This window comes from Artemia franciscana, chromosome 5 (genome assembly GCF_032884065.1).
Source record: "Artemia franciscana chromosome 5, ASM3288406v1, whole genome shotgun sequence".
In the NCBI taxonomy this organism is placed as follows: Eukaryota; Metazoa; Arthropoda; class Branchiopoda; order Anostraca; family Artemiidae; genus Artemia; species Artemia franciscana.
Window position 1 is genome coordinate 51,322,371 of NC_088867.1, and position 26,312 is coordinate 51,348,682.

The following is a 26,312-nucleotide window of genomic DNA, read 5'->3' on the forward strand; positions in this document are numbered from 1 at the left end:
AAGAATTGAAAATTTTGGTTTGAGTTATTATCTAATCTACATCCATGTATGTGCGTGGCGAGGAGAGGGGAGGGGGATTAAATTATAGTCGACTCTCAATAATTTGCCACCCGACAATTTGAATCTTTCGATAATTAAAACTTTTTTCGTGGTCCCTTGAAAAACACTTGATAAATTGAAACAGAAACACCCCAATAATTTGGGTTTGTAACGAGGGCATCTTGCTTAGCAGTGCGCTCCAAAATATATAAATTTTGGTGCATAGCATTGATAAAAGTGAGAATGTGAAAATTACAGTTTTGATCTATATAATGATTTATAAGACCTGGGAAAGTGTCAGATCTACCACCCTACCTAAGTGCTTTAAAAAAAAGGGGGATTTGATAAAGAAACACTAAAGCCCCCACGATTATCAGAGTCCCTGATCCACAGATGACAATAAAATACCCCTGGTATTTTTTTTTTCGTCAAAAGCCAAGATCAATTTAGACATCCCAGATCGATGTCTACTTTAATTACTAAAGACGACACAACTCAGGAATAAAGTACACCAACTTTCTTAAGATCTTACAAAAGTTATGAAGGTATAGCCAGATTATTAAAAGCTGAGGAGCCGACAGGATTCTATTTTGAGGAGGTTTCAACTTGCTGTGGTGCATGGAAAAGGTCCAGGTTGTTTAATATCTCAAAAGTAGGCTTACGATCATTACAGAACAATTAAAGACACTTACGACAATGGTGTATACGGTTGTTTACACTAAAATATACCTTTTGGTATTTTAAAATTGTTGATAAATAAATTTTCTCTTGATAAATTTTCTCTTGAATGGCACTAATTTGAGCAAAATTTCTACTAGATTAAATACTTCTCCTCATAAATAAATTCATCTTGGTTCAGTGTAATTAATTGAAAAAAAATTACATGAATTGATCTTAAATCTAATTACTAGATTTAATATAGGTAATATAGATTTAAAGGGATTCATCCTCCTAGACACGGATTGGTTGCTTCTGCCCAACTGTGATGAGTTTCACTTTGATGATTTTGTTCACATGGACGATGAAACTGCTGTCTATAGCACAATAACCGACACCGAATTTTGACTTTCCAAGGTAAGGAGGGATAAAGAAGGGAAAAAACTTACTCCAGTAACATTAAGCAAGGCAAGACTATCCATCAACACCTCACGCTCCTAGCTCTCAGAACAGAAACAAGTGATAACTTCTTTACAGCTTTCGTCACCATTGAAAATGAACTGGATGATATAAGATGGAAGTCACCGCTTCACAAAAAAAAAAAAAAAAAAAAAAAAAAAAAAAAAAAAAAAAAAAAAAAAAAAAATACAGATTACTTTGTAAAATCATTTTGTCACCCCCATAGTTTCTAATATACTCTATATGCATATCACATATGTGATTAAGAAGTTAAATAAAAGAGTAGATATGTATGCATGTGCTTATATGTGTTGTGTATTTTCCATAAAGTACTTGTTTATTCGAAATTGTTCCTTCTTCTTTCTTGATTATTTAAATTCTTGTTATTTCGAACATATCGGTAATTTGAACTTTCTTTCTGGTCCCTTGAGTTTCAAAATACAGAGTCTACTGTACATTTGAAGTCTAAAAAATCTTGATGCCTTTAGACATCGTTGGGTGTACGCCCCAAATAAGACGAAGTTATTTATGCGTGGCAAAAAAAGATACGGTGTGGGGGAAGTTTACCACAAGCGACCGAAAAAGTGGCGAATCGAGGTTAACACCAGGTGGCAGAGTGGATGACGGCTCATTATTTTTTTTTTTTTTGCTTTTCATTTTGAATAAAGGGTTACATATCCTTTAGAAGGTAAACAGAAAAGATGTGTAAAGGCATGGGATGGCTGGCTCTTCCTCCACCTCCCATGTCTAAAAATAATTGAAACACACCGTCATTGTTTCTTTTCCTCTCGGTGATGCGCTCTAAAAGTTTGAGTACAGAAGCATCACTGGAGCCACCCAATCGCTATTGTAGGATGGGGGCAACAACATATAAATCCGTTTTGCCGTGTTGTTATTAAGTTTTAGCAGAATAATTAATATTTGAGCTTGAACCAAAAATACCGCTCTCCTCTGATAAGGTCTTGCTGTCGCTGGAATACGACAAAACAATGGCTATATTTACTGAATAAATTTTAAATTACTAACTTACAGGCGTTCTGTTTCGAAATATGCTGTTGGACAAGTTTTGTTTCCTGAACATTTCCAGTTTTTCTGGAGACTGGATATGTCTAATTTTCCCTGGTAAAATAATAAATATGGTATCTTAATGTATAGACATAAACAAATGAAAATTCAAAGATTAACGTTAATACTGCTCTGTTAAAAAAGAACTGCGCTAAATAAGATATACTATATCGTCCAAGCGTGGGACAGAGCATTATAATTTCTTGGAAGGATGGGAGGGGGGGGTGGAGTATGGCATTATGACCAGAAATTTAAAAAAAAACCAACGACGGGCATATTCTATGGAAATCTCAGAAATCTACGGGATAAATCATAAGATTTCAGCAAAAAACGAATCCGTCGCAAATAAATTACATTATTATTAGTTTATAAAAACTGAAAACGAATACTACCATCGCAAAATTAAGGCTGATTATTCATTTATTAATAGATCAATATAATCCCTAACATGTTAGATAATACTAACTTGATAGTCCTTTCTTGCACACCTCGTATGTGGAAAAAAAAACTATCAAGAAAAGGCAAATAATACATTTTATTTATTGCAATGATAACAAAAAATAAATATATGAATAAGGCAAGTAATTAATAATGTATACTTAAAGCTTAAATTATATTTAAACATCAAACCTTTCAAAAATCAAACACTTTGGATACACAACTTCTCAGAGATTGAACCAGCAGTATTGGCAACCCTAGATTCACACAGGAAACGATGGGCTAAAACTAAAAATTGATTTTGCGGAAAAAAATTGGCAAATAATTTGATATAATAACCAAAATATGCACAAACTATCAAAACCTAAGAGAAAAGGCATATAATATAATGTAAGGGCTGCCCTATTGCAATTAATGCTGCAAATTAATTACAAGGGTAAAAAATTACGGCACTGCATTTTACAGTCCCTACTGGCGGAGAGCCAAGACCAAAACATGCATTAATTCAAAAATGTCCAGAAATTAAATAAAAAAACAAGTTTTTTTAAATGAAAGTAAGGAGCGACATTAAAACTTAAAACGAACAGAAATTACTCCGTATATGAAAGGGGCTTTTCCTCCTCAACGCCCCGCTCTTTACGCTAAAGTTTTTTACTGTTTTAAAAAGTAGAATTAAGAGAAAGAATCAAACTTCAGCGACAAGAGCGGGGCGTTGGTGAGAAAGCAGCCCCTTTCACATACGAATTAATTTCTGTTCGTTTTCAGTTTTAATGTCGCTCCTTACTTTCCATTAAAAAAAACTTGTTTTTTTATATGTTATAATCTAAGGGCTGTCCTATTGCAATTAATACAGCAAATTAATTACAAGGGTGAAAAATTACGGCACTGCATTTTACAGCCCCTACCGGCGGTTCTGATCTCTGCTTCATGGCTCTTCAGCCAGGAAGTGCAATAGGGTTGTGGGCAAGCCCTCCTGAACTTTTACACACACTTCCTGTTTACCTTCCCCAAATTTCTCCAAAGTCGACTCTGAATGAACTTATAGAGTCACACTACTGACTTCGTTCCAAATCAGATAACCAGCGAGACTAAGAATAAAACAAGTAATTAACTATATACTACAAAAAGCAAATAATGCTTCCGTGTGAATCTATGATTAAATGTGTATGAATACACATATGGACATACAGACACATACTGTGCATATGCTATGCATAGACACACAAATTAAACATCTACATAGGATACACATAACGTAAATAAAACAAGTAACTTTTAGTAAAAAGGTAAAAATGTAAGGCGCTTCTTTAACTAAGAATAAAAAATTTAAAGCAAAAACATGTAGCCGAGGCTAAAATGGAGCTTTTACGCAAATTACGTTTTTTTCCTTTTATTTTGGTAGAAAGTAGTAAATGAACTATTGTTCTATTATTGAACTATTGCTACTATTGATTTAATCTTTTATCATAACTTTAGGGATTCATTGTGTTTTTTATTTATTTTAGAAATGTTTAATACTGAATGCATTTTAATGACTACGCTTATCTCCCAAGAGCAACGCTAAAAAGCAATTTTAGTTAGTTCTTCGTTATGCATTTTTTTTGTGTATTTTTATTTATGTTAGCCCCAGTTTATTGATATAACCTTTTTTGGCTTTCTGCTGTCCTCGTTCTTAGCCACAGTTAATATTTCCTTATATTTTGGTGTAGATTAATTTACTATTCACTTAAATTGAGCACCCTATACGTTTCTCCCTTTTTTCCTTTCTTTCTTTCCAAGCTTCCTTCAGCTGATTAAGGAGATGAGTTCGAGTCGGCAATTTCTTCTGAGTTATCCTGAAAAAAATTAGCATTTGCTTACAAAAGGCTATCTTTTGTCTATCTAGACATTATAATGTCTTGAATCTTCAAGACATATATCGACAAAAGTTATATCGACAGATAGCCTTTGCTTACAAAAGGCTATCTTCAAGACATTATAATGTCTTGAATCTTCAAGACATCATATCTTGAAGACATATAATGAAATCTAAAGTAGAAAAAAATAAGAAAAATATAGTGCAGTATAAGAGTATTCCATTTTTCCATGCGAGTGTGTAAATGTTTGAGGGGGAGATGATCTCTAATAGGAAACTGGGGGGTTAAGTTTTTTTACGATGTATATGTATACTTCAAGCAGCCTCTCTCCCGACCCGCACACACATAATATTTTATTGCACGATAAAGATTTTTACACTTGGAACACAATTTGGGGCGAAACCCGAGAAAATTTTCAGTATTGTACCAGATACAATTAGAAAGAGAGCTAATGAGAGTGTCAGGAGGGGGCTAAAAAGAAAAGGAAATTAGAGTCGTTCCTTCTGTGTTAATTAAATAAAACAAGTTTTTTTAAATGAAAATAAGGAGCAACACTGAAACTTAAAACGAACAGAAATTACTCCATATATGAAAGGAGGTTTTCCTCCTCAACGCTACGCTCTCTACGCTAAAGTTTGACTCTTTCTTTTAACTCTACTTTTTAAAGCAGTAAGAAACTTTAGCGTAAAGAGCGGGGCGTTGAGGAGGAAAGCCCCTTTCATATATGGAGTAATTTATGTTCGTTTTAAGTTTAAATGGTGCTCCTTACTTTCATTTAAAAAACTTGTTTTTTTTTATTTAATTTCTAGACGTTTTTGAATTAATGCATGTTTTGATCTTGGCTCTCCGCACATAAATAATTAAAACGAAATTAGCATATTAATTAATTGCAATTAATCGGAAGATTTTGAGAAAAAAGGAGCGAGGGAGGAGGCCTAGTTGCCCTCCAATTTTTTACAAACGTTTTCATTAGTAAAAAATATAAGTAACTTACGAATTAACTTACGTAAATAACTTTTATATTCGTATGTTTTTATTGCGTATATGAGGAGGTTCAATCCTCGTCGATACCTCGCTCTTTACACTAAAGCTTAAATTTTGTCCCGTAAAAGGCCGTACAATAAATAGTTGAAATTACTAAAAATACTTTAGCGTAAAGAGTGAGGTAAAGAGGTAAACCCCTCATATGCGTAATAATTTTTGTTCGTTCTAAGTTTTAATGCTGCTCCTTACTTTCAGTAGAAAAAAATTTCATATTTATTTTTTCAAATAATGCTAGAAAATCCTGCGCCCCCCTTCACTGAAATTCTCTTCCCCATGAGAAGTTCCTCCGTGGAAATATTCTCCCACGAACCCCCCCCCCCCTTCAACTCTCCCCCTATACAAAAAAAATTCCCCTGAAAACGTCTCTACACTTCCCGTAAGCATTACTATATGCAAACATAGGTCAAAGTTTGTAACTTGCATCCCCTCGCACGGGGACTGCGGGTAGTAAGTCGTCCCTAAAGACATAGTTATTAGGTTATTCAACTATGGTGAATAAAATGGCTATCTCGGAATTTTGATCCGGTGACTTTTGGGAAAAAATGAGGGTAGGAGGGGGCCTAGGTGCCCTCCAATTTTTTGTCACTTCAAAAGGGTACTAGAGCTTTTAATTTCCGTTAGAATGAGCCCTCTCGCGACATTCTAGGACCACTCAGTCGATGCGATCACCCCTGAAAAAAACAAACAAAAAAAAACACGCATCCGTGTTCTGTCTTCTGGCAAAAAAAATTCCACATCATTAGCAGAAATAATGTCGAGTTGTTATTCCTGCACCGTAATCCCTAAAATCTATCCGGAATGTCCGTAAAATGTCATTTATAGAAATGATGTCCAAGTGACAGTCCTGCACCGTAGTCCCTAAAATCTATCCGGAATGTCCATAAAAATTTCATTCATAGAAATGATGTTCAAGTGACAGTCCTGCACTGTAATCCCTAAAATTCATCTATAGCATACGTAAAAATCTCACTGATGGAAATAATGTCTAAATGACATTCCTGTGCTTGATCCATTCTTCGACTTTATAAAGTTTAAACAAAAAAGAACACATTTTATGGCCAAACAAGTCTTGGTAGATGACATTCACAAGGTTTCTTTACCCAGACGGATTATGTTTTTAGCTACTGTTCTTGAAGCAAGACATGTGGTACCATCGATTACTGAATGATGTCCCGCTAGTCTTCGTAACTAGAAAAAACAAAATAACGATGAAGTTCACAGGGTGTTGACCTCCCCCCCTCCGAGCTCAAAAACTCAAAAAATGTATTTCTAAAGAAAAATAACACACAGTTATTTTTAGTCATACTTCCCCCGCTTCAAAGGAATGCAGAAATTGTGTTTTTGTTTCAGTTTTTAGTTCTATTTTACTTTTATTAGTTTATTTCAGATTATTTTAATAAAATTAATTATTTTATTGGGTTATTTTAGTTTTATCACTTAGTTTGATATCAGACGCTACTACCATGCCTAGTGATTTTGGACATTTTTTAGATCGGATTTTGGTTTTCGTTTTTATTCTTCATATTTTTTTTTGGTAGATTTCTTTTATTTTTGTTTCTCCCCAGTTTATTCTTAGCCATGGAGTCTTACAAGGGTACCTTTGTCGAAGTATGATTGTTGTAAATTTAGTGTTCTATAAACTCTGGTAAATTTCTCATTGACGCCGAAGCACAAAAATGTGGGGAGGAGCAAGGATTTGTCAGTATGTTTTATGAAGATACAGAAAAAGGCATTTTTAAAAATGAAAGAGAGGGGGAGTGATTTTTGAAATTAAGGATGCAAAAAAACGTATTTTCCTTTATCTAGGTGAAGAGGACAATGCAAGGTATAGCCATGCACCTTGCAACAGAACTGCTAGTGACCCCCAGTAGAGTTGGTAACAATCCTCAAAATGACTGATGTTTCTGATTTTGAGGCTAACCCTTTGAAACATGTCACGTTGAACGTCTTGTTTGTTGTGCATAGCCACAAAACGTTACACAACCACAGCCACAAGACATTGGTCTATTCATGTCTGAAGTAAGTACCACAGCCACTTCGAATACAGCCACAAAACACTAGTTTATTCATGCCTGAAGTAAGTGGTATTTGCCATTTATTTTTTAAATAGTTATTTAAGTAGCTCTATTCAGATAACGCTGGAAAACAAAACTAGAAAGATTCGCTAGAAAAATATGATCTTATAACAAAGAGAGGTTAATGGACTTCTACTGACCATTAGCAAAAATGGCAGCGCTCTTCAAAATGCCCATTGTTGATATTGATGACCTCGAGACGACCTTGTGACACATGTTACGTTGAATATCTTGTATATTGTTAATGTCCTTTGAATAGAGCCACAAGATATTGACTCATTAATAAAATAAGTGGTACATACAAATTTACTTACAAAAAGCCACTCGAGACCTGGTATTGGTTCCGCATAAAGTTCAAAATCGGCCATATTAGCAACAAGGTCCAATACTGACTCCTCATCCGGTTCGAATTCAACCGTGCTAGCATCGTCATCAATTTCTTCGTCGTCATCATCGGCAGTTAGGTCTATAACCACGGTCTCGCCTAAATAGAAACAAAAGAACAGGGTCAAAAGATGAATGCAGCTTGGGTTTGACAGTAGCAGTTGATGGATTCTCCATATGGAATATCTACATCAGATAAATAACTGCCCGCCAATGTTTAGTTTTCTAGGAAATTCTAATACCAGTTGGGGCAGATATACCAGGACAGGCTAATTCCTGGGACTCAACAGTGACTTTTTTTTTTTTTATGCGGCAATTTATGTTACAGGATGAACTCTTTTTTTCCATGTACTAAAAACTTATGAAAAAACCATGTAGTAAGATACTGGATGTAGCAAGAAATAGTAAACAATAGTAACAACAACAAACCAACCGTTACATCAACAAATAAAGGATATAGTTTAAACAGAGAAATAAAAGAAAATTGGGATGCCTAAAGATATAGGAATAAAGAATAGAAATATATGGAAAGAAACATAGAAATATGACAATAAAGAATACATAGGGGAATAAAGCATATAGTATCTGGAAGTGAGGAAAAGAAAAGAACATAAGATATTCCTATCCATTTTTGCCCGACTACAGATGTACCAGTTGGGACATCTGAATTCTGGCTTTTATCAGTTGTTTCATTATCACCTGTGTACAAAAACTAATGCCAACCCTGGCGCACCGTCGTTATAGGGGGGGGGGAGTGAACGAGCCATCTAAGTTGATGGATATTGACTATAATAAATTACTGGTGACGGTAGAAAAATTTAGATTTGGACCAAAAAAGGATCGTTAACGTTCACAAGTGATCCTGATCGTTTCAAGTAACAATTTTGAAAAATTCAATATTATCTGCTCAGATAATATTGTGATTGGCTTTGTTTAACCAAAGCAGCCCGGAGCAACCAACAGAGTTAAGCAGCCTAGAGTTATATCCCATCTTGGAAGGCCCGGGATACAAGTACAAATCTCGTTAACATTCCTGTTAACGCACAAAGGATCGTTAGCGTTCACAAGTAATCCTGACCGTTTCAAGTAATAATTTTGAAACACCCAATATTATCTGCTCAGATAATATTGTGATTGACTTTGTTTAACCAGAGCAGCCCGGAGCAGCCAACAGAGTTAAGCAGCCCAGATTTATATCGCATCTTGGAAGACCCGTGACGCAAGTAAAAATCTAGTTAACGTTCTCATTAAGGTACAAAGGATCGTTAGCGTTCACAAGTAATCCTGACCGTTTCAAGTAATAATTTGAAACACCCAATATTATCTGCTCAGATAATATTGTGATTGACTTTGTTTAACCAGAGCAGCCCGGAGCAACCAACAGAGTTAAGCAGCCCAGATTTATATCGCATCTTGGAAGACCCGTGACGCAAGTAAAAATCTCGTTAATGTTCTCATTAAGGTACAAAGGATCGTTAGCGTTCACAAGTAATCCTGATCGTTTCAAGTAATAATTTTGAAACACCCAATATTATCTGCTCAGATAATATTGTGATTGACTTTGTTTAACCAGAGCAGCCCGGAGCAACCAACAGAGTTAAGCAGCCTAGAGTTATATCCCATCTTGGAAGGCCCGGGATGCAAGTACAAATCTCGTTAACGTACAAAGGATCGTTAACGTTCACAAGTAATTCTGATCGTTCCAAGTAATAATTGTGAAACACCCAATATTATCTGCTCAGATATATTGTGATTGACTTTGTTTAACCAAAGCAGCCAACAGAGTTAAGCAGCCCAAAGTAATATCCCATCTTGGAAGGCCCGGGATGCAAGTACAAATCTCGTTAACGTACAAAGGATCGTTAACGTTCATAAGTAATCCTGGTCGTTTCAAGTAATAATTTTGAAACACCCAATATTATCTGCTCAGATAATATTGTGATTGACCTTGTTTAACCAGAGCAGCCCGGTGCAGCCAACAGAGTTGAACAGCCCAGAGTTATATCCCATCTTGGAAGGCCCGTGATGCAAGTACAAATCTGCTTTACCAGCATCCCCATCAGTGGAAGGACTTTTCCCACCAGAGCGGAGGGGGGAGCTTTTTACTGTGAAAACAAACCTATTGGGCGTTAAAAAAAATGGAATACTACTGCCATTGAAGGCGAATTCTAATTTACTGTTACTGCTGTATCAGTTTCATATTTTTGTTATATTTTCTTATCCTTTTTATACTTTTAAATTAATATTTATATTATTTAATACTGTTTATACTTCTTTCTTTTATTTTTGATTGCAAACCATAAATGGACACGTTTTATTCGAAGTGCATTGGAAGTAGAGAAATTAAAAAACTGTAATGAAGTGTTGATGTAACTGCAAGAGTTTTTACAGAATTTTTAAACACCAAATACAGATTTTTAAAACATTAAACACTGAACATAGATTTTTAAAACATTAGACACTTTTTACACATTAAACACTAAACAATTTTTTCGAGACATTATTCGTAGATAGTATTAAAGTATAATTTTGGTCAAGTGTTTGGTATTTACATTTAGTTTCTTTTTTAAATTATTCTTTTACAACACTGCTTAATGTTCAATTGATATTTTTCTGCGCATGAAACAAAGTTTCCCCCCTCCCCGAGCATATATGAACATCCCCTACCCCATTCACTGATGCTCCCCCCCATCTCCAAGTAGCATGCTGCTTGGAGGTATTCTACTTGTTGTGTTTATCAACTGTGTTTAACTTAACCTCTAAGTGTTCTACTTGTTGTTTGTTTTTATGACGAAAAGGCCGTGTGGCTTTCGTCCCTATTTATCAAATAGCATTAATTTTCACTTTAAAGGGAGGGGATTTAGGCGGTGATGCTAATTCCTGGGACTCAACAGTGACTTTTATTTATTAATTTTTTTATGCGACAATTAATGTTACAGGATTAACTCTTTTTTCCATGCACTAAAAACTTACAAAAAAACCATGAAGTAAGATACTGGATGTAGCAAGAAATAGTAAAAAATAGGAAAATGATAAAAAAAAACAAAAAAACAACTGTTACATCAATAAACATAAGATATAGTTTAAACAGAGAAATAAAAGGAAATTGGGATACATTTAAGATATAGGAATAAAAAATAGAGATATACGGAAACAAACATGGAAATACGGGAATATGTAAATACGACAATAAAGTATACATAGGAGAATAAAGCGTTTAGTATCTGGAAGTGAGGAAAAGAAAAGGACATAAGATATCCCTATCAATTTTTGCCCGACTACAGTTATTCAGAAAAAGTTATGCTGCCGGAAAAAAACGAAGCGCGAAATTTGAATATTTGTTAAAGATCCGTTACGAGATACTGGAGGCTCAATCTGGAGTTTTACATTTTTAATAAGGGGCTCTCAATTTAAGCCTACTTGTATCGTTAGTTTTTTTCAAAATAAAAAATGCTTAATCTCAGAGTCTACCGGAGTATTATATGTTTAAACCCTGTTTATCAGGTATAGAAAATACCCCTTATAAAGGCCATGAGCCTATACTTGGCACCCTATAAGAGAGACGAGAGAGGTTAAGGTGGGATAACCGAGTGGATAGCCCGGTTTATCAGATATTAGATTTAGAACTATCTGGTGTCGCAGCAACACATGAACCTAGGTACAGAACAGAATACCCCTTGTAGAAGGGGTATCCATGGGTCCATACTTGGTTCCCTATAAGAGAGACGAGAGGCTAAGGTAGGATAACCGAGTGGATGGTCCCGTTTATCAGGTCCATTTAGAGCTGTCCGGTGTCACAACAAATGCACCTAAATGCAGAACAGAATACCCCTTATAGAGGCTATGGTCCATACTTTGCACCCATCAGAGAGACGAGAGAGTTAGAATAACCGAGTGGAAGCTAAGCCTAGGATAAAATACCCTTACAATTTCCAATATGGACAAAGCCTCAAACTTCTCCTTTCTGGAAAAAGCCAAAACTGAACGAATGACCAACAGAAGTGAATACATCTATTCTATGAGCTAACTGCTGCGTAATAGCACCCATTCCTTAGCATTTTGGAGGAAAAGGTGGTGGAAATTCTGACTGAAAAGCTCCCTAGACTCATCAGAGAAACACTACTAGATACAATAGGACTCAATCTGAAGACCTACAGTTTAGATAAGGGGCTTCAGTTTGGGACCTTTAAGTTCTTAAATCAACTTTTTGATGATTATACTCCATTTTAGTTGGCCTCAAGTTTCGTGAGCCTAGGTTCTTAAAGGTTTTTATCAGCACTTGAATATAGGCTTTTAGGGATAAAAATTTTATAATTTTGTTTTTTGCATGCAGAGCAATGGTCCAAGTAGTGCGTGTACCGATCTCCTGATTCCCTGCCTTTGACTAGGGTTGCTATGTGTGGGGGGAAATCATTCAGCGTTTGCCGTGTTTTTCCACAGATTTCTCCATGTACCCATTGGAGCTGGGTTGACAGTGGTTGACCTAATATAATGATCTATGGGTGCAGCTCCCCAAGGAATGGGTGCAGCTCCCCATTGGAGCTGGGTTGACAGTGGTTGACCTAATATAATGATCTATGGGTGCAGCTCCCCAAGGAATGGGTGCAGCTCCCCATTGGAGCTGGGTTGACAGTGGTTGACCAAATATAATGACACTGCTGACTCCGTCCTAAACCAAATAATGAACGACATCATAACTCGAAAACCTACCCCGAAGGACATAGGGTTGCAAGTCCACAGGAGAGCAAAAAGAGTTTTTCAAAGCTTGACTGGTATAACGGTCAGTCGCTTGGATAAGGAAGATATCTTAGGATATGTTCTTAAACTAATTATTACTAGTAATAATGAATTGTATCTGATCATTCTTGTTCCAAGACAGCATGAAACACGAAGTTATAAGCGCTTTTTATTGATAGGAGTGTGGAACCGACTACAAAGCCAGCCTCGATTATATAAGCATTTTAAGGGCTAATTTTGCTATTATTTATCGTTTTAGGCTGAACTTACAAATGGAGTTCTGAAATACGCCCATAAGTTAGACTACGGTTCGGAGAGTGATGACACGCACTGCATTTTGAATAGTAGCAAATCAAGGAGTATATATCTAGCTGTTTCTCAGAGGTCACCAATCGATATAACAGGGCTAAAACCAATATTTAGTGCAGCTCACTTCCAACTGTGAAAAATACACGTAACGCATCGTACTTAATCGGCATTCACATTACATAGATAATTCGCTATGCTAAGTTGTTTAGTCAAGCATAACTCTTAAATTGAAAAAGTTAGTTCACACTAGGGCGATTCAAAATTCATAAAATCATCACATTCATTGTCTAAAATATTCATATCATCATAAGCAAACTATCCGATGATTAAAAATGTAGAGTGGGAATTGAGATTGAAGCTGCAATGAAGTGTGGAAAGCTTTCTATGAAAAGTTTGCTAATGTATTTTTTTTAATTTTAATGTTTTTTAAAGCGTAAAATGGAATTGAATGTTAAAATTAGTTGAATGTTTTTACGATGTGACCAAGCCTTACAACTATTAACCTATTTGAACACACAGTTCAAGAATAAATGCTAAGGCTAACCTTGGCTTAAAATTCAATATCAAGCTAGAGTTTACTTGGCACACAATACGTATCGGGCAACATTTTGGCTGTGATAATTAAGAGTGCAATATACGTTATTTTCGTAATTTTTCAGGAGAGCCAAAAAACAGAAAAAAGTTTGTCGGTTCTAGTCGTTCTGAAGGATGAGACTAATGGAGATAAAGGGAACATATTCTATACCGTTTGCGTTCTTTTCAGTGGTATAAACTAAATTTACATACTCCGAGCGAATTCAAAACTATCCCATTTTATGGCATATGTCACCTCTTTCTTTGACAAAAAAGAAGACAAGTAAGATAATCCTCTTCTCCAAAACTGGCGCATGCCCCTTTGTTATCTTAGTGACGGTACAAGATAGAACGATTCCGGCTGCACCACTCGATTTCCCATAATGACTTTACCCACTAAACTTACATAATTCATTTTTGACCAAAATGGCATATGTCGCAAATTTAATTACAATTTAAGAAAACAACCCGGCTGTGATAATTAGAAGTGCGACATATGCCATTTTTGTAACTTTTTATGAGAGCCAAAAAACGGGAAAAAGTTTATCGGCTGTGGTCGCTGTGAAGTATGAGGCTAATGGGGATAAAGGGAACATATTCTAAACCAACGTTTTATGCTCTTTTCACTAGTATAAATTAAATTCAAGAATTCCGAGCGAATTCAAAATTATTCTTTTTTATGATGCATGTCTCGATTTCCTTGACAAAAAAAAAGACAAATGCCCTTATAGTTGTGAACTCTAACTAGTGTGAAAGTGGCGCTTGACCACACCTTGCAACTATTTGAACACAATAGATGCAAATGGCGTAACACAAAATGGAGCTTAAAAAAGGTCATTTTAAGAACCCATATCTAGACAGTACCAACACATAACACATTCAAGAGAACCAAAAGGCTAGGAATCGAATCTCAAAAATATAGACAATAGATCTTTCATGGTCTAAAACTCAAAGTGATGATTGGTAGTTTGTATATTTTAGCATAAACTGTGTGCATATTTATGTTATTTTCTACCAAGGTACTTCGTAGGGAAACATTTGTTGTATAAACTTCGACTAGGGGTAATTCGGTTGGAAATTAAAGGGTCGCAAAAACTTTTGCAAAATGTTTAGGGGGATTGAACAAAATCAAAACACACTATTGTGTTTACTGGGTGTCAAACAGGATTCTCACAGGAACTGTTTAGAATATTAAGTTAAAACCCTCCGGTGTAGTTGAGGGTGATTGTAAACTAGCCAAAGGCAGTATTTATATATATATATATATATATGTATACACACACACACACAGACACACACACATATATATATATATATATATATATATATATATATATATATATATATATATATATATACATATATATATATATATATATATATATATATATATATATATATATATATATATATATATATATATATGGTAAGGCCAACCTTGGCTTAAACCGTATATGGAGCTTGGGTTTACTCATTAAGTTGCTGAAGAAATATACTCCATAAGATTACGTAAAATAGCATAAAGATATAGTTACGCTAGCGTGAAGGGTTGTATGGCGTAGTGTAAAACAGCATTTATAAATTGATATTTTAACTATTTGATTGCATTTAACAACGATTTAACATATAGTTTAAGAATAAATGGTAAGGCCAACCTTTGGTTAAATTGTATATAAAGCTTGAGTTTACTTACTAAGTTTTTGAAGAAATATACACCATAAGATTACGTAAAATAGACTATTTTAAATACTTGATCACAATTAACAACTATTTAGCACATACTTCAAGAATAGATGGTAAGGTCAACCTTTACTTAAATTGTATGTGAAGCTTGAGTTTACTTACTAAGTTTCTGAAAAAATATGTTCCATAAGATTGCGTTAAATAGCGTAAAGTTTTAAGTTGCAGTAGCGTGAAGGGTTGTATGGCGTAGTGTGAAACAACGTTTATAAATTGACATTTTAACTATTTGCCCATATTTAACAACTATTTAGCATATACTTCAAATAACAAATGATTCGACCAACCTTGTTTTTTCTGTGGAGCACTGGATTCCATTACCGTGTTACCACTTCTCTTTTTCTTCTCTTCAGCTTGTTCTTCCAAGAAAGTCTGACGATTGAGATTTTTCATAGATTCTGCGGATAGGAAGTTAGACAGTATTTCAGTGTTATTCAAATCCAGGGACTTTGATGCTGAAGTATTTTCCTTGTCTTCTGAATTTTTGACGGATTTACTCAACATGCGACTATCAAATAATTGACTTGATGCAGATGCATCATATGAAGAAGAACTTGGGGCTAAAAATAATTCCCCGTTCTCTGCGTGGAGGCTAGCAACGTCATCTGTAAAAAACGAAATAAGTAGTTTGATTTTAAAAAGCTGCAAAAGTTTCTGCGCTGTTTAGGACTGTGTAGGGAAAAAGAATTTCAGGATAATTTTTTAAAAAACGGTTATAAGATAGTTGGGGGGAACCTAAAATCTTGGAAAACACTTAGAGTGGAGGGATCGGGATGAAACTTGGTGGGATAAATAAGCAGAAATCCTAGATACGTGATTGACATAACTGGAACGGATCCACTCTCTTTGGGGTAGTTGGGGGGGGGGGGGGTTAATTCTGAAAAATTAGAAAAATGAGGTATTTTTAACTTACGAACTGGTGATCGGAACTCGATGAAATTTGATATTTAGAAGGATATCGTGTCTCAGAGCTCTTTTTTAAATGCCGACCGGATCCGGTGACATTGGGGGGATTTGGGGGGGGATCTAAAAATTTGGAAAACGCTTTGAGTGGAAGGATTGGGATGAAACTTGGTGGAAAAAATAAGCAGAAGTCCTAGATACGGGATTGATATAATCGGAAGGGATCCACTCTATTTGGGGGAGTTGGGGGGGGTGGTTCATTCTGAAAAATTAGAAAAAATGACGTGTTTTTAACTTACGAAGGAGTGATCGGATCTTAATGAAACTTCATATTTAGAAGGATCTCCTAATTCAGTCTCTTATTTCAAATCCCGACCGGATCCAGCGTCATTGGGAAGACGGTAGTTGGGGGGGGGAAATCTTGGAAAATACTTAAAGCGTGAGATCAGGAGGGAAGTGGGTGGGAAGAATAAAAACAAGTCTAAGATACGTGACTGACATAATCGGACCGGACCCGCTCTCTTTGGTGGACTTACGAACGGATGATCCGATCTTAATGAAATTTGATATTTAGAAGGATCTTGTTCTTTAGAGCTATTATTTTAAATTCTGACCAGATCCTGTGACATTGGGAGGAGTTGGAGGGGAAAATCGGAATTCTTGGAAAACGTGAAAATTGGCGTATCTTTAACTTACGAATAGATGATCAGATCTTAATGAAACTTGATATATAGAAGGATTTTATGTCTCAGATGCTCCATTTTCGACTCGAATCGGATCTGGGGACATAGGGGGTTGGAGGGAGGAAACAGAAATCTTGGAAAACGCTTAGAGTAGAGAGATCGGGATGAAATCTGATGGGAAGAATAAGCACACGTTCTAGATACGTGATTGACATATTTGGAACGGATCCGTTTTCTTTGGAGGAGCTGCGGGGGGGTGTTAATTTGAAAAAATTATAAAAATTGAGATATTCTTAACTTAAAAACGGGTGACCGGATCTTAATGAAATTTGATATTTATAAGGAACTTATGTCTCAGAGCTTTTACTCCAAATACCAACCAGATCTGTTGACATTGGGGGGAGTTGGAGGGGGAAATCGGAAATCTTGGAAAACGCTTAGAGTGGAGGAACCGGGATGAAACTTGGTGGGTAGAATAAGCAAATGTTGTGGATACGTGTGATTGACGTGACTTTACTGGATTCGCTCTCTTTGGGGGAGTTGGGGGTGGGGTTCAGTGCTTTGGCGAGTTTGGTGCTTCGGGACGTGCTAGGACGAAGAAAATTGGTAGGCGTGTCAGGGAGCTGCACAAATTGACTTGATAAAGTCATTTTCCCCGATTCGACTATCTGGGGGGCTGAAGGGACAGGAAAAATTATAAAAAATGAGGTATTTATAACTTACGAGTGGGTGATCGGATCTTAAATGAATTTTGATATTTAGAAGGACATCGTGACTCAGAGCTCTTATTTTAAATCCCGACCGTCATTAAGCCTCTGATTTTCCTTTTAAATCAATCTATTGATTCTTAGAATTTTGCTAGAGCTCACACCATATGAACTCTTGGCTCTTGTTTTTATAGGCAATGAAAGACAAAATTAAAAAAAAGAAAGAAACTAATTAAATTATTTTTAATCCTATGAGCCAACAACTTGCTACATTCAACTCTTTCAGTCATTTTGTTATGCATGGCAGCAGTTAAAATATATTTTGCCGCCCATTTCGCATATTTTTCACTGTTATTAGTTATGCACAAAAGGTAGGTTATTTAAATCTCTTGTTATTTTCGATTCATGACGTCCGAGAAAAATTTAAACGTATCAGTATCGATATCTCTACCTGAAGCGTAGAATAAACGGTTATGTTCCAAATGGCTAAATATTTTAAAATTATAGCTGCTCGGAGCTTGTTTACTGTTTTAAAAATGTTTTGAAATTTGGGAAGCTGATCAGTCTTGGAGATATGAAAAAACTGTGTATGCCCACTTGTATGCTCCTTGTCTGAGTAAGATCCATGAGAAAACACGTGTTGGACGGGTTGCACGGTATGTATGTAGCGCGAAGGGTTGTATGGCGTAGTGGGAAACAACGTTTATAAATTGACATTTTAACTATTTGATCACATTTAACCACTATTTAGCAAATACTTCAAGAATAAATGGCAAGGCCAACCTTGTTTTGCTTGTGGGGCTGCGGATTCCATTACCGTGGCCCCGTTTTTCTTTTTCTTCTCTTCAGCTTGTTCTTCCAAGAAAGTCTGACGATTAAGATTTTTCATAGATTCTGCGGATAGGCAGTTAGACATCATTTCAGTGTTATTCAAATCCAGAGGCTTTGATGCTGAAGTATTTTCCTTGTCTTCTAAATTTTTGACGGATTTACTCAACATGCGACTATCAAATAATTGACTTGATGCAGATGCGTCATATGAAAAAGAACTTGGGGCTAAAAATAGTTCCCCGTTCTTTGCATGGAGGCTAGCAACGTCATCTGTAAAAAACGAAATAAGTAGTTTGATTTTAAAAAGCTGCAATAGTTTCTGCGCTGTTTAGGACTGTGTAGGGAAAAAGAATTTCAGGATAATTTTCTAAGAAAAAGGTTATAAGATAGAATTTTAGCAGTAAGATTCCTTTCTTTTACACAGACAGGTTAAAACTAAAATGAAATGAAAATGTAGAAAAGCAATATAATTTTTTGATAAGACAATGGATCATAAACAAAAAAAAAACTTTTTCTTTCACTATTAATATAAAAAAGCTGAATATTCCGCTTTACGCCTGGAAGCCTATCTTAATAGAAGAAAAAGAAAAAGAAAAATAAACAAAGTAGCTTAAAATAAATAAAACATATAAAGAAAGCGGGAAGAGAAAACATAAACTCTACAATCAATTTTCTAATTTAGACAGAAAAGCATAGCCTTCCAATTTATCTGCCTTCTAATTTACCACCAATTCCATGTGGGTTGGCTGACTTTATATTTTTCTCTTTTATTCATTTTACAGTTTTCTGTCTGCGTTTCTTCTTCTTTCTTTTTTTATTATTTATTTTTATTCCCCTATGGGTTGGTTGGCTTTACATTTTCTTTTTCTTTTTATAGTTTTCTTTCTCCCTTCAATCTTTTTTTTTGTAGTTTAATTTTTATTCCCAATTGGGTTGGTTGACTTAAGTTCAATTTTACAGTTTTCTTTTTACAGTCTCTTTTTACAGTTTTCTTTTAGCGCTTCTTTCGCTCTCTTTTTTTTTAAAGTTTAATTTTTATTCCCAAGTGGGTTGGTTGACTTTACATTTTTTTTTTTTAATTTGAATATTTTAGTCTAAGTTTTTTCCAATTGGACTAATTCTATATATTTCATTAGCCAAGTTCAATTTTTGTTCGTCCGATCAGTGGAAATTGGTCACCTTGGCAGCTTGCCATTGGCTATTGGCTGGATCCATTTCAAAGACATAAGTATCCACTGACCCACAATGATCTTAAACACTAAAAAAAAGAAAAAAGAAAGAAAGACATTAAACTGAAATATTGAGTTATTAAATACATTTTAAAAATACTAATTATTTTCTTCCATTCTGTAGAAGGTTTTAGGAAATTCTGAAACGTAAGTTGAAATTCAAAGTAGTTTTAAACCAACGAAGAATCTTGAGTAAAACTTAACAAAAGCCTTTCATAATTAAGAACTTTAATGATATAAAGATTCATTATACATGAAATGTATAGCGAATACTCCACCAATCGATTCCCCGTGCTGAGCTTACGCGTGATATATACATAACTCATTTTCTACAAAAATGGCATATCATAGCCGATTGGCTCCGTAAGATTATGCAAAGTAGCGCAAAGTCGTAAGTTACGCTAGTGTGAAAGCGGCACTTCACCACACCTTGCAACTATTAAACTATTTGAACACAATAGATGAAAATGGCGTAAAACAAAATGAAGCTTGAAAAAGGTCATTTTAAGAACCCATATCTAGAGAGTACTAACACATAACACATTCAAGAGTAACAAAAGGCTAGGAATCGAATTTCCAAAATATAGACAAAGAAATTAGATCTTTCATGGGCTAAGACTCAAAAGCGATAATTTGTAATTTGTATATTTTAGCATATACTGCATGGATGTTTACGTTATTTTCTACCAAAGCACTTCGTAGGGAAGCATTTGTTGTATAAACTTCGAAGAGAGCTTGTATGTGTTATTTTGCCCTACAAGTAGGACCTTGTCCCAGTGGGGTCCATAATAGAAACTAGGGAACCCTCCCCTGGGCGTCATAATTACAGGTGGAGGAGGAAGAAGGCCCCTCAAATGTACACTCAACATGGCCCACTGCCGTGTTCACACGTCAGATGAGTTACAAACCTTCTCCCAGTAATGGGTTAAATTGCATGGTGATGCAGAACACCATCGTGGGAGGATCCTCTATAAAAGGACAACTGCGGCAGGGCGTAAGATCCAGATTTATGGACAACGGCCTCTGTAAAGGGCTGCCTCGACCCTTTCGGGGTACCTGCAAGACTGGGAAACTTGCGGTCAATTTTTCCCACTTGAGGAGTGGCGCCCCTCGAGGAAATTATAGCCTAGTAAACAACACAGCACTCGTACGGGATTCTGATTATTGGATATTTTTCTGGCCTTGGTTTGTTTTGATGGGCGTTTTCGGGCTGAAAAACCTCTTCCTAGCTCATTTATCTACTATGGGCTGCCTCCCCGTAGTAGCATAATATTTGTAGGCATGAATATATAATGAGTCGGAGGTAATAGGCTTGGGACTGTCTGTGCAGGATTTCGACTCTTGTTGATAGAAGAGCATCGCCAAGTGCTGAAAACCATGTTGTGACCAAGATGGGCCCAGGATTGCACAAAGTCTCCAACTTACTGGAGGTCCTAGGGACTTCTTGCTGTCCGGTTCTAAGCCGGCTTAAGCGCTTCGGTGTAGAGTTGAGAAGATATGTTGGTCCCCATCCTGCACTGGTATCCGGGATCACTGCTTTTCTTGAGGCCAAAATAATTTCAAAGATTTAAAGAACATGAAAATTGGAACTTGGAATGTTACGACGTTAAAAAATGAATATCGCATCGACATTTTGACTGACGAATTCAGACGGTTTGAACTGGATTTATTAGGAGTTTCAGAAACTCATATCCCAGGGATAGGAAGCATGAAATTAGGTGACATAGAATTTGTTTACTCAGGCAGGAAGGATGGGGTACATAGACAGGGAGTAGGGCTCATGATGAATAAGGAAGCTGCTAAGTCTTGTTTAGACTTAACAAGAAGCTTGCTAAGTCTTGCTGCTAAGGCTGGGAAGGTATTAATAAAAGAATTCTAATTGCTGATTTTATGACTAAAAAGTTTAGGGTATCAGTTATAGTAGTATATGCCCCCATTGAACTAACTGATGGAGATACTAGTGACTCAGATGAATTTTACTTACAGTTACAGGAGCAAATAGACAGGGTACCAGGTAGAAATATGGTGTTTTTGCTAGGAGATATTAATGCCCAGGTTGGTAGAAATAGGGATAGATGGTATCCTAGCCTAGGTAAATTTGGTGTAGGAAAAGAAAACAGTAATGGCTGTAGGCTTTTGCAATTTTGTAGGTATAACAACCTAGTTATAACCAATACGGTGTTTGGTCACAAAATGACCCATAAGTTGACAAGGTATTGACGTGATGGTAAAACAGCAAACCTTATTGATTATGTTATTGTAAACAGAAGACTAGCAGGATCAATACAAGATACTAGGGTGTATAGGAGTGCCGTTATTGAAGTTAAAAGTAAAGATCACCATCTATTAGTGTCTAAGGTTAATTTAAAGCTGAAATTTCGGAAGGGTAACTCCCCCTCGGAAAGTTGTGATGTTGGTAGACTTCAGGATGAAAATTTGAGAAAAAAATTCCAGGGACAGTTGAGTACTAAACTTGAGAGTTTAAAATTTGACAATGTGGAACATGGATGGAATAATTTCAGAAAAACAATTTGTGAAGTTGCTGATGGTGTCCTAGGGAAGAGTGCTAAGACTGCAACTAGGAATATTAGTGAAAAAGCTTTAGGTTTAATAGAGAGTAGAAGGGGTTTGTATAAGAATTATCTGAGTGATAGGTCGTATGAAAACAAAAGAAATGTTAAGAAAGTGGAGAAAGCATTAAAATATGAACTAAGGAGATGTGAAGTGGAGGCGATGGATAAAATTGCTGAGGATCTGGAAGATGCGGCTAGACGGCATAATAGTAAAATATTATACTGGCATGTTAATAAACTGAAAGGGAGTAGCCAATCCGGACTACTCCCAGTTAAAGATAGAAATGGGGCCACAATTAGTGATAAAGAAAAAGTTAAAGAAAGATGGGTGGAACATTTTGAGAATGTGCTAAACCGAGATACAGTTGCAGGAAAAGATATAGATGAAAATGAAAAAGTTTGTGATACCTTGGATGTGAAGGAAGATTTGTTTAGTGAGGAAGAATTAGCGACAGTACTAAAAGGATTAAAAAATAATAAGGCCCCAGGTGCTGATAGTATGATTAATGAGTTTCTTAAATATGGTGGCTCTGAGGTTAGGAATAAGCGACTGAAGATTATGAACATGATTTTTGAAAAACGGGAAGTACCCAATGATTTTAGGAAAACTTTAATTAAACCACTGTATCAGAAAGGTGACAAGAGTGAGTGTCGTAATTATCGAGGCATTAGTCTGGTCTCTGTAGGTAGCAAATTACTGAGTAATATGATACTTTTTAGACTGAGATATGCTGTAGACAAAGTTTTAAGGGAAGAACAATGCGGTTTTAGAAAAGGTAGAGGAAGTGTCGACCATGTTTTCACTCTTAGGTTAATAATTGAGAAGTCCCTTCGTTGTCAAACCCCTTTGGTCCTCAGTTTTATCGATTATGAGCAAGCTTTCGATTCTGTTGATAGAACAGCGTTAACAAAGGTATTATCGTTATATGGTATACCAGAAAAATACATTAAAGTGATCTGTGCTATGTACGAGAATAATACTGCTGCAGTTAAGGTAGGAAATGAGGTTAGCAACTGGTTTTGTATTAAATCAGGAGTTAAGCAGGGTTGTGTTCTATCCCCCTTTATATGGATCATTTTGACGGACTTCGTCTTAAGGAGCACAGGAAAGGCAATTGGAGACCATGGAATCAAATGTGGAGGAAGAACGCTCCTGGACTTAGATTATGCTGATGATTTAAGCATATTAGATGAAAGTGTGAGCAAAATGAATGGATTTTTAGAGGTTTTACGAGTTCAGGGTGCTAAAATAGGCTTGAAAATTAATTTTAAGAAGACTAAGTCACTAAGGCTAGGAATAAGTGGAGATGAACAGGTGACATTAGGTAACGAAAAGATTGATCAGGTTGGGAGCTTCAGTTACCTTGGTAGTATTATTAGTAAAGATGGTGGGAGCAGTTAAGATGTTAAAAGTAGAATAGCTAAAGCTCAGGGTGTTTTTTCACAGTAAAAAAAAGTTTGGAAGAATAGAAAGATAAGTCTACAAACCAAGATTAGAATATTGGAAGCTACAGTGATGACAGAGGTCAAATATGACTCTGAAGCATGGGCACTCCGAAAAGCAGATGAAAAATTACTAGATGTTTTCCAGAGAAATTGCCTACGGATTGTTCTGGGTATCCGGCTGACTGACCGTATTTCAAACAGTAGGCTGTACGAAAAGTGTGGTTCAATCCCGCTTTCTGGGGCTATAATGAAAGAAAGGTTGAGATGGCTATGCCACGTTCTACGGATGAAGGATGACAGATTACAGAAGATTGTCCTTTTTGGCCAACCGTCTGGGGCTACACGGAAAGCAGGTCGTCCTTGTCTGGGTTGGGAGGATGTCATAAATAAAGATTTAAAGGAAATGGGAACTTCCTGGGAGGGTGTAAAGAGGGAGGCTTTAAATAGATTAGGTTGGAGGAGAAGCGTGCGTAGCTGTGTTGACCTCAGGCGGCTTGGTGCTGCAGTGAGTTATTAGTAGTAGTAGTAGTAGTAATTCAATAATAAACGGTAAGGCAAACCTTGTTTTTCTTGTGGGGCTCTGGATTCCATTACCGTGTTACCACTTCTCTTTTTCTTCTCTTCAGATTGTTCTTCCAGGAAAGTCTGACGATTGAGATTTTTCATGGACTCAGCAGGTAGGCAGTTAGACAGTATTTCAGTGTTATTCAAATCCATAGGCAGCGATGCTGAAGTATTTTCCTTGTCTTCTGAATTTTTGACGGATTTACTCAACATGCGACTATCAAATAATTGACTTGATGCAGATGCGTCATATGAAGAAGAACTTGGGGCTAAAAATAGTTCCCCGTTCTTTGCGTGGAGGCTAGCAACGTTATCTGTTAAAAAACGAAATAAGCACTTGATTTTAAAAAGCTGCAATAGTTTCTGCACAGATTAGGACTATATAGGGGAAAAAGAATTTCAGGATAATTTTCTAAAAAAAAGCTATAAGATATAATTTTAGCAGTAAGATTCCTTTCTTTTACACAGACAGGTGAAAATTAAAATGAAATGAAAATGTAGAAAAGCAATATAATTTTTTGATAAGACAATGGATCATTAACAAAAAAAAAATTTCTTTCACTATTAATACAAAAAAAGCTGAAAATTCCGCTTTACGCCTGGAAGTCTATGTTAATAGAATAAAAAGAAGAAGAAAAACAAACTTCAAAGAAGAAGAAGAAGAAGAATTTTTTTGCTGTCTTCTGCCTTCTAATTTACCACTCATTCCCATGTGGGTTGGCTGACTTTATATTTTTCTCTTTTATTCTTTCTACAGTTTTCTGTCTGCGTTTCTTCTTCTTTTTTTATTATTTATTTTTGTTCCCCTGTGGGTTGGTCGGCTTTACATTTTTTTCTTTTTATAGTTTTCTTTCTGCCCTTCAATCTCTTTTTTTGTAGTTTAATTTTTATTCCCAATTAGGTTGGTTGACTTTATATTCCCCTTTTTACAGTTTTCTTTCAGCGCTTCTTTCGCTTCCTTTTTTTATAGTTTAATTCTTACTCCCAAGTGGGTGGTTGACTTTACAGTTTTTTTTTAATCTGAATGTTTCAATTTAAGTTTTCTCTAATTAGACTAATTCTATATATTTCATTAGCAAAGTTCGATTTTTGCTCGTCCGATCAGTGGAAATTGGTCCAATTTGGCAGCTTGCCATTGACTATTCGCAGGATCCATCTCAAAGACATGAGTACCCACTGACCCACAATGATCTTAAACATTGAAAAAAAAGAAAAAAGAAAGAAAGATATTAAACAGAAATATTAAGTTATTAAATACATTTTAAAAATATTAATTCTTTCTTCCATTCTGTAGAAGGTTTTAGGAAATTCTGAAACGTAAGTTGAAATTCAAAGTAGTTTTAAACCAACGAAGAATCTTGAGTAAAACTAAACAAAAGCCTTTCATAATTAAGAACTTTAGTGATATAGAGATTCATTATACATGAAATGTTTGAGCTGAAGGGGACGTGTAGATACACAAGTAATAATAAAGTATACCAGATATAGTGTATTAAGAAGGCTGAGCGGCCTCCAACATATTGATTAGTTGAAAAAAATGAGTAAAGGATGTAATGCAGAGAAAAATTATAAATAGTGAAACAAACGAATAATTATTTGTTATGGCATGAAAACGCAATATAGAATCAGTAAAAAAAAACCCAAAAAAATAAATGCCCCAAAATTTACCTTGAGCTAAATGTATCAGCTTTACGTATCAAGGCTTACCAATTTAAGGAAAGGTAAAAATTTATGTCTAATCGATTACCAATTATCATTTTTAATATAATAAAACATCGTCTTAGGAAACACGGCCTTGGATGATAGTTTCTACAGGGAGTCTCTCCCACGCCTTAAATGATACCAGGTTGAACTTTGATGATTAATATCCCTAGCTCCAAGTTTTATGATGAAGGTAATCCCAGTATGAGCGAGTCAGATTAATCAACTTTTCCAGTATCATAAAGATTTTCTGAGAAGGAAAACAAAGCATATGCAGTGGCTTTCTTTTCATGTGTCTA

General features: G+C 35.7%; 1 protein-coding gene across 7 annotated transcripts in view; it reads right to left on the minus strand.

Annotated features, from left to right (window-relative positions):
* Window positions 1–3,434: 3,434 nt before the first annotated feature.
* The window catches only part of LOC136027568 (microtubule-associated protein futsch-like), a 682,876-nt gene continuing 659,998 nt past the window's right edge, over window positions 3,435–26,312 (minus strand). For 4 of the 7 annotated variants that reach the window (XM_065704944.1, XM_065704940.1, XM_065704941.1 and 1 more), the window contains 5 exons: window positions 24,309–24,626; window positions 18,453–18,770; window positions 15,664–15,981; window positions 7,948–8,117; window positions 3,435–4,493 (listed from right to left, as the gene is read on the minus strand). In XM_065704944.1, the coding sequence (XP_065561016.1) occupies window positions 4,452–4,493; window positions 7,948–8,117; window positions 15,664–15,981; window positions 18,453–18,770; window positions 24,309–24,626 (1,166 nt within the window). In that variant the 3' untranslated portion in view covers window positions 3,435–4,451. The remainder of the gene's footprint in view (window positions 4,494–7,947; window positions 8,118–15,663; window positions 15,982–18,452; window positions 18,771–24,308; window positions 24,627–26,312) is intronic. The other 3 variants (XM_065704942.1, XM_065704943.1, XM_065704945.1) reach the window with 2 other exon arrangements.